The 13954-nt window shown below is 35.7% G+C and overlaps 1 protein-coding gene across 31 annotated transcripts in view; it reads right to left on the bottom strand.

Moving 5' to 3' along the window:
- Window positions 1–13954, bottom strand: part of PTPN13 (protein tyrosine phosphatase non-receptor type 13) — a 212291-nt gene that overhangs the window by 69974 nt on the left and 128363 nt on the right. For 25 of the 31 annotated variants that reach the window (XR_004972633.1, XR_004972635.1, XR_004972634.1 and 22 more), the window contains 3 exons: window positions 8963–9380; window positions 8722–8819; window positions 7137–7193 (listed from right to left, as the gene is read on the bottom strand). The exons of 3 other annotated variants lie outside the window; for them this stretch is intronic. Coding sequence is in view for 25 of the 28 variants with exons in the window: in XM_036338751.1 (XP_036194644.1) it covers window positions 7137–7193; window positions 8722–8819; window positions 8963–9380 (573 nt within the window). In the remaining 3 variants the exon portion in view is untranslated. The remainder of the gene's footprint in view (window positions 1–7136; window positions 7194–8721; window positions 8820–8962; window positions 9381–13954) is intronic. 3 more of the 31 variants (XM_036338780.1, XM_036338805.1, XM_036338862.1) reach the window with 2 other exon arrangements.

Below are 13954 nucleotides of genomic sequence, written 5' to 3'. Positions count from 1 at the left end.
CTACAATGAAGTCTTTAGGGCAGGCCCTAATCCAATATGACTTGTGTCTGTATAAGAAGGAATTTGAATACAGGCATGTGCACACATGTGAAGATAGAGAGAAAAGACTGCCTGCCACCTACAAGTCAAGGAGAGGCACCTCAGAAGAAATCAATGTTGCTAACACCTCAATTTCAGACTACTAGCCTCCAGAACTGTGAGATAATAAATTTGTTGTTTAAGCCTCCTAATTTATGGGGCCTTGTTATGGAAGCTCTAGCAAACTAATACACTTCTTAAACATCAATTATAATTACCCATGAGTTTAAATTGTATTGTGGTATAAAACAAGTCATACCTTTATTGTACAACATGTATTAATGCTTAAATGATGTATATGTGATACTCCATATCTAGAAATAAACTCTTTTAATGTCAGAAAACAATAAAAACAATCATTTGCTCTCTGAAGTAAATTAACCTTGTCCCTTAAACATAAGTATTAGTGAAAGTTTGCTAGCTTCCTGTAGTATACATGTCCCTTTCATTGATTCTCTTTTGACAAAAACCCAGTTATAAACTTAGTTATAATCAATAACAGTAGTAGTAATTCAGTATTCCTAATTAATTTATTAAAATCCCTCCCCAAATCACAGAACAATGGCATGTGTTAGTTAATGCTTAGCTTAATATTATCATTTAAGCAGCCATGATGCTTTTATCCTAAAACAGGCAATTAATCCTAATTTTCAGCTAGAATTAAATACATAATACAGCAGAACAAAACTCATAAAATAAATAAATAAATAAATAAATAAATAAGGAAGTGGGGTCACATTAGGTATGTAAATGTAAACTTCTGCCACCATCGTGAAGACAAAGTCCATTTACTCTATACAGTGTTTTGCCTTCAGTTATAAAGCTGATATTCTTCATGTCCCTAGGGACTACCTGCTAGAAGTCAAATATATCTATTCAAAGAATAATTCCATTTTCTTTATTTTCATTTCCCACCATACACTAACAAGATTGGTTATTTATATTACTTATTAGGCTAATGTGTATGCTAAGATATATCCTAGGTAAACACTGGATTACACACACACACACACACACAACGTTAAATTTGCAGTATTTTTGCATATTTACTTTCCTAACTAGAAGCAACACATTAAGCTCTCTATATTCAAGGATTCACCAGTGAGATTTAAACATTCGTTTATTCAATTATTCTTTCATCCTTCAAATGTTTACTGAACAATTTTCCTGTCAAAGACCCTCACTAGGCAATTAGGGAACATAAAATGTGATTGTATATGAAAGCCGCTAGCATAGTAACTGTGAGCTGCATCAGACCAAATCTTGGACAGACGGGCAAAGATCTAGCCTGAGTGATACAGAGAATTTTGTTGAGACTGTCAGTGAAATAGCTGCAGAGCAAAGGCATGAGTCAGACCCATAAAAAAGGAGAGGCTTCTTATTGCCAGAAATACAGAAACTTCAAGGAAGTTGGGTAGGATTTTAATAAGTGGATTATGGAGATGGTTATACTAGTGCAGCAACAAGGATGGCATTAGCAACAGTTGAGATGGAAAGAAGGTAGAAAGAGTCCTGGGGAAATGCCACAGATCAGTGTAGCTAGAGCAGAAGACTTGAGTAGGGCGGAGTTGAATATTCTTTTGGAAAGAGAAGCTTTGCTAACCTACTCTTTTTTTAAAATACATTTTTATTAATTTCAGAGAGGAAGGGAGAGGGAGAGAGAAATAGAAACATCAATGATGAGAGGGAATCATGGGTCGGCTGCCTCCTGCACGCCTCCTACTGGGGATGGAGCCCGCAACCCAGGCATGTGCCCTTGACCGGAATCGAACCCGGGACTCTTCAGTCGGCAGGCAGATGCTCTATTCACTGAGCCACACCGGCCAGGGTGCTAACCTATTCTTTTTAACAGTGATGTCCCCCTGCCCCATCCACAGTCTACCTCCACGTAAAGTGACGTATTAATGTGAGGACAGAAGGAAGGAAAAATGTTCGTGCAACTACATGTCACTAAATAGTACTGTGTACACACGAAGTTTTTATTTATTTTTGAATTCTATTCAAATAGATGTTCAAATATTCTTCCACTAGTTTAAAAAAGAGGGAGGATGAAGTATCTGAGGGTATATAATACATGACAATTAAATTTAAAGGTATTTATAGAATTCAATGAGGACTGAATAGAATTTATTAATCTCTGAAAGTGAGGTAGCTAGATATTTCAAATACCAAGACATTTCTGAGTTAAGTGTTACAAGGAAACAAGCACTAATATTCAAGGAGTACTTATCTTTAAAACCTTAAAATAATTTTCTTTTCCCATTAATGTATTCTATAACCCAGAAAATTCTGCAAATATTTTAAAGTGAAAAAGAACTTAAACTTGAAATTTTCACTTCTCTGAGTAATATATGCTGTATTATCACATCAGTAACTATCAGTTTCATTCTCAATAATGTTTACCTGGAAAAGATCTTAATATAATAAATATATAATTAAGAAATAAAATGTATACCCTCCTCTGCATTAGACGCTGCCTTTCTCTTCTCTCATAAGGTTCATGTGGACACCTATAGTCACTAACTAGAATAAATTGTAGATACTAATGATAGATAGATCTATGAGTAAACTAATTGAATTTCACAGTAAGATCATATTTCTAATAAGGCCACAGCCATACAGGGTGGGGCAAAAGTAGGTTTACAGTTGTTTGTATGGGAAAAAATACAATAATCCTGTATAATAAAAGGTTTATATGCAAATTGACCGAACGGCAGAATGACTGAGCGCTATGATGTGCACTGACCACCAGGGGGCAGACGTTCAATGCAGGAGTTGCCCCCTGGTGGTCAGTGTGCTCCCACAGGGGGAGCGCCGCTCAGCCAGAAGCCGGGCTCATGGCTGGCAAGAACAGGGGCGGTGGTGGGAGCCTCTCCTGCCTCTGCAGTAGCACCTAAGGACATCCCCTGAGGGCTCCCAGACTGTGAGAGGGCACAGGCTGGGCTGAGAGACCACTCTCCCCCCCCCCAGTGCACGAATTTCGTGAACTGGGCCTCTAGTAATAAATAATAATACTAAATAAACTATTTCCTGTACTCACAACTGTAAACCTACTTTTGCTCCACCCTGTATAATCACTCTGAGTCAACTTTTTTTTTTTTCACAAGAAAAACTAATTTCTTGGTTATATATATATAGAACTTTGTCAATTACAGGGCAGCTTCATGCCATTGATTCTAAGATTAACTAGACTACAGGTAGAGTAAGCTCTAGATCAGCAGTTCTCAATCTGTGGGTCGCGACCCCTTTGGGGGTTGAATGACCCTTTCACAGGGTCACCTAAGACCATTGAAAAACACATATATAATTACATGTTGTTTTTGTGATTAATTACTATGCTTTAATTATGTTCAATTTGTAACAATGAAATTGGGGGGTCACCACAACATGAGGAACTGTATTAAAGGGTGGCGGCATTAGGAAGGTTGAGAACCACTGCTCTAGATACATCCATCACTCGCCTTAAGGAAAAAGACCCACTTGAAATCCTGGGGATAATGAGTCAGTAGCACCATATTGTTCAAAAACAAATAGAGGCATTTTTCATTGTTAAGCTACTAATAAAATAACTGCTCCAGTGGTAGGTAAAGGGGATCAAAATGACAACTTTGGTATTGTATTTCTGTGCCAGAATATTTAAATAGCTGAGTATTTGGAGCCAAATAACATCTTGGGGACTCGTTTAACTCATCCATAAAATGAAAAGATGATTTGAATAAACTTTTTTAAGTTCCTTTCAGTCCTCAATTTAGTTGACTCTATTTTTTTTACTTCTGGTTAATTCCCATATCAGTAGGGGCATGCAGGAGGCAGCCTATCAATTATTCTCTCTCATCATTAATGTTTCTATCCCTCTCTCCCTCTCCCTTACTCTCTGAGATCAATAAAAATAAAAAATCCTATTAAACAAAGTGTATTTTAAAGTCTTACTTTTGTTTGTATAACATTTTATTGCTTGAATTTAATATTGTCCATAAAAAATAATCAGTTTTGCCCAGCCGGCGTGGCTGAGTGGTTGAGCGCCAACCTATGACTAGGAGGTCACAGTTAGATTCCTGGTCAGGAATGCCTGGGTTGGAGGCTCGATTCTCAGTGTGGGGTGTGCAGGAGGCAGCCTATCAATGACTCTCTCTCATCATCGATGTTTCTATCTCTCTCTCCCTCTCTCAAATCAATAAAAAGATATTTTTAAAAAAATCAGTTTTAATGTTAGGGAAAAAAAGGCTTATTTTTACTGTCTGCACCAAGTCCTTTTGTATTAGAATAACCTTTCCAATGACATTTTTGTTTTTTGCATTTTGTTTTTGTTAAGAGTGTTTGTTTTGGTTTGAACAAGAAGGAAGGTGACAAATCTAGCTAAAAGTTACTTTTTAATTATATAATAATCCTGAATTATAATAAAATGAGAAACATTGAAAACCAATTTTACATAATTCTTGGATAAGTTCTACATTTTTGTTTTTACTCTCTTAGGAAGAAATATTATAGAAGTGTGCTGTTTGAAAGGTTAAGCAACCTTTATTTTTTTGAAATTACAATAAAAAAATGGGAATCTTGCCAGCACCGGTTTGGCTCAGTGGATAGAGCGTCGGCCTGCGGACTGAAGGGTCCCGGGTTTGATTCTGGTCAAGGGCATGTACCTTGGTTGTGGGCACATCCCCAGTGGGGGATGTGCAGGAGGCAGCTGATCGATGTTTCTCTCTCATTGATGTTTCTAACTCTCTATTCCTCTCCCTTCCTCTCTGTAAAAAAAAAAAATCAATAAAATATATTTTTTAAAAAAACTGAGAATCTTTTCCATATTTGTTCCATGAGATTATAAGATTCATGTCCCCCCTTTTTTTTTATCTTCTTTTTCAAGGTTCACCTTCATTAAGGGTCTCTAAAAGTCATAAAAGATTAAGTAGTATTTGTTGGTCCTTGTATTAAGTTATGAATACTTCAATATTAGTTGATGCTCATTTCCAATTTCTTCTAATAATCTTGACCAGCAAGAAAGAACATTGAAATTAGAATAAGAGAGCACATATTTGACTCATGGGCAAGTACTTAACTTTTTTATCAGTTACCTTATTTAGAAAAATGTTTGCCATACTTTATTACATGAAAACTGAGTTCTCAACAGAGCACTAATTCAGGGCTAATTGGGCAGACTCAAAGAGAAATTGAAGAAGCCATAGACTTGCCTGCAAGGCAACTGGGGCACACATCCGTAGGCAGCTGGATTGGCCCTTCCTCTATAGGGGCTAGGTGGGAAGATGACATTTCTAAAGGTTTGAAAAAGAAGCTACCCTGCACATGCTGCTCAAGTGGTCTCCAATGTGAACTCATATTCTTTTCCATCAGAAGGAAGGCCAACACACACTTCCAGATGTTATCCTTTAACAAATTATTATACAGCTTCTTGAAAAAGCTTAGCTGGTAGAAATAGTACCTCTGAATATAATTAAGCGTTACTGTATAGGAAACAGTTGAAAGAGTAGATTAGAGCGGGGCTTGGGAAACAGGCTTCCTGCATTCAAATTATGACCTGGGCACTTAAAGCTCCATGACCTTCTGTGAGATCCAGCCTCTCTATGGTGTGGTTTCTCATTTGTGAAAAGGAATAATATTAGCCACTCACCTATTATTAAATGAGAGCTAAACATAAGTGTTTAGGACACAATAAGCATTCAATAGCTGTTATTCAATAATTACCACCATTACAGGCATTTTAATAATTATTTAGGCACACAGGTATTCTAAATTCACTACATGTAAGACACTTGATCATCATAAAGATATAGACCAGGGTCTTAGTAACTTAGGCCCAAGTACCTGTATAAGTTCACTTTTTCTTTAATGATATCCCCCTCAGATTTTTCAAGATTGATATATTTTTTAATAATCAGATGAAAAAATCCTACATTTTCCATGAGTTTTTAAGATAGTTGTGTGTATTTTTACACTATGACACAATTTTACTTCCAAGGAAAATTTTCTTCTCTCAAAGACCTGGTATGTGTATTTCTTGGTTCCTGGGTTGAAGCTCAACCACTGAGCAACACTGGCCGGGCAGTATGTCTATTTCTATCAGAGAATGAGAATTACAGATAATGGCACTCTGGTGTTTGAGTTTTGACCTACAAAAACAGCAGTTTCATATGGTTCAATCTACTCTTAATGCCTTCATTTTTTCTTGGTTCTCAAGTCTGTTTCCAGGCACATTAGAACTAACCTCAAAGCTTCATCAAGTTTAACTATATTAAAACATCGATTAATATATTTGCTTTTTTCTCATCAGATTTCGGATTATTTCAACTTCAAGAGTTTGAGGGTAAGAAACTAGTGTATGCAGAGTAAAACATTCCTTCTTCCCATGAAAGATGCTAGAAAGATCAAGTAAGATAATGTCCATGAAAGTATTTTGTAACCTAAATTCTAAAAATGGTGAATCTACTGACTTTGAAGTCACTGCACAAAATTTCTTCCTGTAACTTTGTTTCTTAGACTTCTGCTCTAAATTTCAACATTTTAAGTCTTCAAATGCTTCCCATAATATTTAGGCTAAGACTCAAAGCTAGTCCCTGCTTAGTTCTAAGCTTTAATCCTGTTCTCACATACCTTCATGCAGAGATTGATGCAAGTTCCTGAACCTGTTATCTTTTCACCTGTCTCCATATCTCTGACCATATTACAGCCTTGGTCTGGAATGCTTATCCTCAACAATCTACCTGAATAAATCCTTTTACTTAGAAATTCAGCTCAAGATCTCTTTAAAATAACTGCCTCTATTAAAACTCGTTAATCAAAATTATCTCTCACCGAATTATCTTAGCTTCCCAATTAGTGTCCATATCTTTAATCTGTTGTTTGTCTAGTTCACCAACATTAGCCTAAATGACAGGTCCCACCACATCACTAGGTGCTGCAAATACGTTCTCCTTTGGCTCCAGTATAAGGCCTAAAATCCTTGGCACGGATTCAGAGACGCTTTGTTATTAGGTCTAAGACCAGCTCATCAGGTACAAGAGAAAAGATATGATGAAAAGGAGGGGAAAAACATTGTGTAAACCTACCATTTTCTTTTAAGGGAACTTGGGATGAAGAATTTCCAGAACTATGCAAAGTCATTCCTGTGGTATAAATTAAATTATTAGACAGTTTATAAAATGATCAGATATTAGATATAGAAGTAATTTCTTCTGATAAATGCATAAAAAGCAATAAAACATTAAGGTAGCATTTTCTTTTATTTATACTCAGAAAAATATGTCTTCCCATAATAGGCTTATTTTCTATTTTTAATGTCCAAGTTAAGCATATCAACTTGTTTTGCAGAATAAACTTAAAAACAAATGAATTGTTTATGACAATGACATTTTAATATGCCAAATATGAAGTGATGAAACTGAAATGATTTTTAAAAACATGTGTTCAAATGTTAAAAGAAAATCCAATATTCAATAAGAATGGATAACCTTAATTAAAAAATGCAGAAATAAATTTTCTTTCATGGATGAGTTTTATTTTATCTGTATTTGTCTATGGAATATTTTACTATTCTACATCTGATATGTGATGGATTTCTTCTATGTAGATCAATAGCTTAGACTCTATAAGAGATCCCATTATAGTGAATGTACTTTGAAAAGTATTTTCTGGGCTATTTTTAATATATAAGATGACTTTGTTTTTTATATGTTTAAAGTTTTTTTTTTTTCACCAATTCAATTAAAATTGATGATAGTATAATCACTGAAAGTTTGGAAGCCTGTATTAATAAAGTAATGTTGCTTTCCATACATATTTATCAACTATAGTGTAGAGTTCTTTTTTAACTTCATTTACTTCACATATCCCCAAACCAACTACAGGATGAGAAAATACTAGTTTCTAACTTTGTATAATTGGGAGTTAAATGATCAAACTTTGGTCTAAGGGAGAGATAACTAGTATTATTTGGTGAACAACAGCAGAAGATGGTTATTCTTGTTTTCCTTTTATCTCCCCAGCTGTTTCCTATTTTGAGGAATCTTTTGGACCTCTGTGCTTAAATAGCTATTCTTCTCAAAGATCAATTCTATGCATGTCCCTTTTAAGATGCATAAAGCAACAGGAAACCTGAAAGTATTACCTTATATAAGGTATTGTGTGTTTATAAACACACGACATCTCTACTTATATTAATAGGCCCCACCTAGTTGGGAGAATTTGAAAAACTTAAATCAACTAGGAATTTCTACCTACCAACCCATCCAGTTTGTTTTTAGAGACAATTCCTTTCATGCTATTCTGAAAGTACCTTAAATAAACCTTTCTTCAAAAAAAAAAAAAAAAATACAGCATTAGTGGAGTCTACTCTCACAGGTGTGTGAGGAAAACCCGAAGAAAGGACAACCAAAGCCAAGGGTTCGCTGTCTGGTTCTCTTGGTAAGATGGTAATGGCTTTTAATTGCCACCAAGAGAAAGCTAAGAATCAGTTGTTAAATCATTCTATTTCACTTGGTGCATTTTAAGTAGCCTAAAAAGTTTATATTCCAAACAGTTTTGGTAATTGGGACATAGAACCAAAAAAAATTCTTTGGTAAATTACATTATCTGATTCACTTTACTATGAGCACCAGGTATGGGGGAAAAGAAGGTAAGCTTGTTTATGCTGACCTATAACATATGCTTGACCAGGGTCTTCAAAAGATGAGGAGTCTGATTCATGTTTCCTCCTTTCAGGACTTCTATTTAAACTTGCAACAGACTTTGAACTAAAGAGGAAAAGGAAGGTAGGAGGAGGAAGTGTCAATGTAAAAAAAAAAAAAAAAAAAGGTGAAAATTATAAAACAAAAACAAATGTATGAAATGTAGAATTTACAAATATGTAGTTCGGGTTAGTTAATTATGATCTTACTTATTAAGTTTTGTGACTTCTGCCAAAGATTCTGTATCAGATCTTGCCATCTGGTGAAACGGTTTTCCTACCAACTCCACAATGGTTTGTGAAGGGGATTCCATGTTAACAATGACATTTTTCCGATGAGGAGAGAGAGAGGCCTGACTGAGATCGTGGTATGATTTGCTCATCTCTCTAGGCTTTTCCTCACACGAAGCTTTGCCGCTCTTCTCCTTTGAATTTTTTTGCAATGGCTGGTAAAGCGACAGCTCTGAGCAGGAGAGCCTCTTCAGAATCTCAGCTTGAACTGACAGAGGTCGAACGGCAAGTTTGTTCAGGGTGCTGCTGGCCAGACTGCCAGTGCTGATTGCTCGTCCCAAGTTAAATCCTCTAACGGACTCCGCTTGGAGATTCAGGCTCCTAAACGAAGCTCTCTCTACAAGGAAATAGGATTGCTTTACACGATGGAAACACTGCAGTACCTTTATGAGAAGAGTTATTTTAATAAACAAAATACAGCATGCAGTTTTTAATTGTCTTGACTGCCAGAATAAGTAGAAAGCTTTCAAAGTGTGGCAATCCAGGATTTTAAAGAGGAGGTTGGAAGGTCTTGGTTTTCATACCATCATCTCTCCATCCTTGCAGCTTTCTCCCATTCAGGGCCTGGTTAGCATTTCCTACTTCATCTAACGATTCCCTTGGATCCAATAATGTTTGGGCTTCAGGCTTACTGACCCCAAGTTCCCAATTATCGGTTTCAGTTAGAAATGAGAATGACATTTGACAGAGAAATTTTCAACCCTAGTAGTGTGTCTGCGAAAACCAAGGATGGGGAGAGAGAGGTGATACCTGGATAGGCCAACATGGTGAGATCATGCCAAAAAGGAAGCTGAGCAGAGGAGTTTTGCCCAGAGAAAAAGTTCTTAATTATTATATTTTTAAAAGCTTAAGGCAGATTGTGGTGATAGTTGCACAGCCCTGTGGCTATACTAAAAACCATTGAATTGTACCCTTTAAATGGGTAAATTGCATGGTATGTGAATTATATCTCAATAAAACTGTTGCCACAAAAGGCCTTAATGGTAAATCATTTCTTTTGTTATTTCATTACTATGCCAATCCCACCATCCAATCTTGTTGGCTTTTCATGATTTAAATGTGGCACAGGAGCCGTGGAAGAATCAAATATTAGTTGTGTTCTTCTCTCTTGGTTTCCGTTAAGTTACATGATCAAGGAGCTGGGGTTCTCTTCATGCTTAAATTCCTTTCACTTCTAAATATACCAGTACATCCAAAATCGTCTTTTAGAGGCTAAATTTAGAGACACCTTATAACAAGTGCTTGGCTATTCTATTTTGGAAACTAATGTCATGGAAGCATTTAAACATTTGAGGCTATTAACAAAAGCACTGCATCACAGAATTTTTGCATAAAAGTCCTTCCATGTCAATAAAGGACCAGGAGCACAGAATTTGAAATGATTCAGTTGTTCATGCACTAGTAATCCACATCACAACGCACTCCATTTGCCACTCCCATGTAAAGTATCAACCCTGTGTTGCAGCTCTAAGGAATATAGCTCAACTACTTATGTAAAACAGCTGTAAAACTTCCTTTTAAAAATGTCACACACACACAAAAAATAAAATAAAATGTCAACTGTTGCTGACTTAGATCTTTAGATTGTTTTATTATTTTCTAATTCCTAGGAAGATTAATAATGAATACTTTATCTCAGGTATAAATAGATAGGAAAATACCAAAGGTTTGTAATATTCATGCATCAGGATGAAGTTTAAATAAATATGTCTCATTGTCCTCAGAAAAATTCAATGTTCTTTCTCTGAAGTAGAAGTGGACACCAAGTTAAAAACAGGATAATAATTTTTAAAAAAGACTTTCATTTAAAAATTCCCACAATGATCTTTAGCCTAAAATACAATTTTTATTAGAGCAGACAACATTTCTATTTTCTTTAATAAAGATGAAAAACTGAATCTTACACAGATTCAATTACCAGGAAATACCTTTACATTCAATACATTCTTCACCCTTAAGGCAAATGTAGAACAAATTTTAGCAGGAATAGGAACAGCCAGTTCTGTTTAGTATATATCTCTTTTGTAAACATCAAGGATTATGCTAGTTAAATCCACTCATATCCTACTCCTGTGTAGGACTTAAAATATTGCAAATATTTGTGGGATGGGATCATAAATCATCCAGTTACCTGGCTTATCCTACTGCTTTCACCTTGAAAAAACTCTAAGCCAGGGGTGGGCAAACTTTTTGACTCGAGGGCCACAATGGGTTCTTAAACTGGACTGGAGGGCCGGAACAAAAGCATGGATGGAGTGTTTGTGTGAACTAATATAAATTCAAAGTAAACATCATTACATAAAAGGGTACGGTCTTTTTTTTCAATAGTTTTATTCATTTCAAACGGGCCGGATCTGGCCCACTGGCTGTAGTTTGCCCACGGCTGCTCTAAGCCAAGATGGGATACAGATTAGAATAAGCCTACATCCTAATACTAATGTTCCAAATTTGAACCCAAAGGCTTGCTAGTTCCACACTCAGTCTGTACTCCACACTTCCTAACCTTTCTTTGTGCTCTTTACTGTTCAGTCCCTTTTATGGTTTTGTAGTTCCTTATACATCAACTTAACTGTATGCTCTTTTGAGTTGAGGGACGTCAGTTATTTTTGTTATCCCACAGCACCTAGCATGGTGTCTTACAAGTAGTAAGTGCTTAATAAATGATTATTAATCTCAATTTAATTCCATGCAAATTAGTTCTTCAAAAGCTCATCAAAATAGAAAGATTATTGGATTAGAATTTAAGAGACCAGGGTTCCAGCCTTGTTTGACTTCTAACTCTAAGGCTAGGTGATACACTATCTTCTCTGAACCTTTTCCCTCATCAGTAAAGTTTCCAACATACTGGCCTCTAAGGTTCTTTCTTTCACAATTCTATAACTCTAAAGAAGTAACATGCATTTGCTAGCCCTTCAACATCCTATAGATAACACCAGTTATTTTCACTTGTCAGATAGTTACATGGGCAGGCAGTTACTTCTAAGCCAATTCTAACCAGAAAATAATTCCTTTGAAGGTTTAACAAAATCTGGGGAAAATATAGATAGATTAATACCATTCTTAAATGCTTTCCCATATGAGTTCAAGGATCCACAGCTGTTGTATTCCCAGGGCAAATCTGTGAGATACAGATAGCGTTCCCACTTCATGGGTGAAGAAAGTCAGACTCCAAAAAGTCAATTATTTTCCTAAGGTCATACTACTACTACTACTAGTAACAATGGTGGTAAAACAATGATGGTCATGATAATAATAAATACTTATTCAATATTTACACTATGCCAGGCATTTTTAAATTGCTTTACAGTACATTCATCTTCAGAGCAACCTTATGATGTATTATAAGGTATTCTCATTAGGATAATCACTTTACAGATAAGGAACTAAAGCAGAGGTTTTAAGTAGCCTGCCAAGATTCAGAACTTATAAGTAATAGTGTGAGGTTGGAATTCTGGCATCTGGCTCCATAGTTCATGATCTTCACTATATTGTTAAGATCTATACTACATTATTCTTTAGTATAAGAAATGTTGAAGATGGAAGGCTAGCTTCACAGATGGTCTTCTGATTATTTGTTACTATAGTACACTATACCACATCTATTATGATGTAACCTTCATTTGTTCAATTCTGGTTTGTACTGAATATGAGTCCAAGTAGAAATACTGGTAACCCTAATAAATTAGATATTTCACTATAGTTTGGAAACATATAAATTTTTTAGCAAAGCAGGAAAAGAAAAGGAATAATGAGATTATAGCAGTAGTTATCATATTTTAGCATGCATAAACATCAATACTGAAGAAAGCCGGTTAAAATACAGATTCCAGGAACCCAATGCCCAAAGATTGGGATATACCATGTTTCAGGTAGGTTTCTGGAATCTTCATTTTTCATAAGCATACAGCCCCTACCGTCTTGATTTTGAAAGGCTATTCACAGGTTGCCATCACCCCATTCTGATCCCACGGGGAATATAATTTCTGTAAGATTTCAGGATGTGAGAAAGTTTGGATAAGGAATTCAGAGAGCTCTGATGCACAGATCATGAGTGCTATTCCATTAAATTTTTTAAACTAAGCCTTCAGAGTGTTTAACTTGAAGTTTATAACAATATACTACGCAGAACTAGATTTTGTATAACTATATACTACACAGAACTAGATTTTATATAACTTTAATTCTACATGTGGTCTTGCAAAGTTAACCTTCAAATATTTCAGTTCTGATTGAGATGTTCTTTCAGAGTTGAACTACTTTCTTCTGCTGGTTCCCTTTTAAAAGAAACCAAAACCACTCTCCTGACCATTTATATTGGGTACTTTGGCTATTCATGTCAGTCTCAAAACAGGACATACCCAAGTAAAACTAACAGGTGGGAAATGTGCTAAGGTATGTAACTTCACCATGCTGGGTGCATACTCCCCTGCCCCCTGCCTATTTCCCAGGTTCTTTCCTCCATTTGGAAAACAACTTGCCATTTTTGTTTAATCTATTTAATTATTTTTGTTCTTCAAAATTCCAATTCAAGCGCCATCACTCAAGTACCCTTGTCTTTGCTCCCCCTCTCCTCTTCTCATGATCACAGAGTCTGTACGCTATAATCTGTCATTCAAACCCTGACCCTCTATTGTGTACTATTTATTGTTTCATGTATATTAGTCTTACCTTCCCAAACAGTGCTTAAGTTTACTATGGGTAGAGAATATAACCCAAATGTCTATAACATTTACATTAGTTATCCTAGGGATAAACACAAAATATATATTTCAACAGGTATCCCCTGACTGATCTGGGGTCGTTTTCAAAATGAACATGAAATTGAAATTTCGGCTTCTTTTCACACTTTTCTAAACTTGACTTAATCATTTAACATCTAGATAGCTTGTAATTTTTATCCTAAACATGGAA

The sequence above is a fragment of the Myotis myotis genome, unplaced genomic scaffold (assembly GCF_014108235.1).
Source record: "Myotis myotis isolate mMyoMyo1 unplaced genomic scaffold, mMyoMyo1.p scaffold_m19_p_1, whole genome shotgun sequence".
Lineage (NCBI taxonomy): Eukaryota > Metazoa > Chordata > Mammalia > Chiroptera > Vespertilionidae > Myotis > Myotis myotis.
This window is presented reverse-complemented; position numbering and strand designations above follow the sequence as displayed.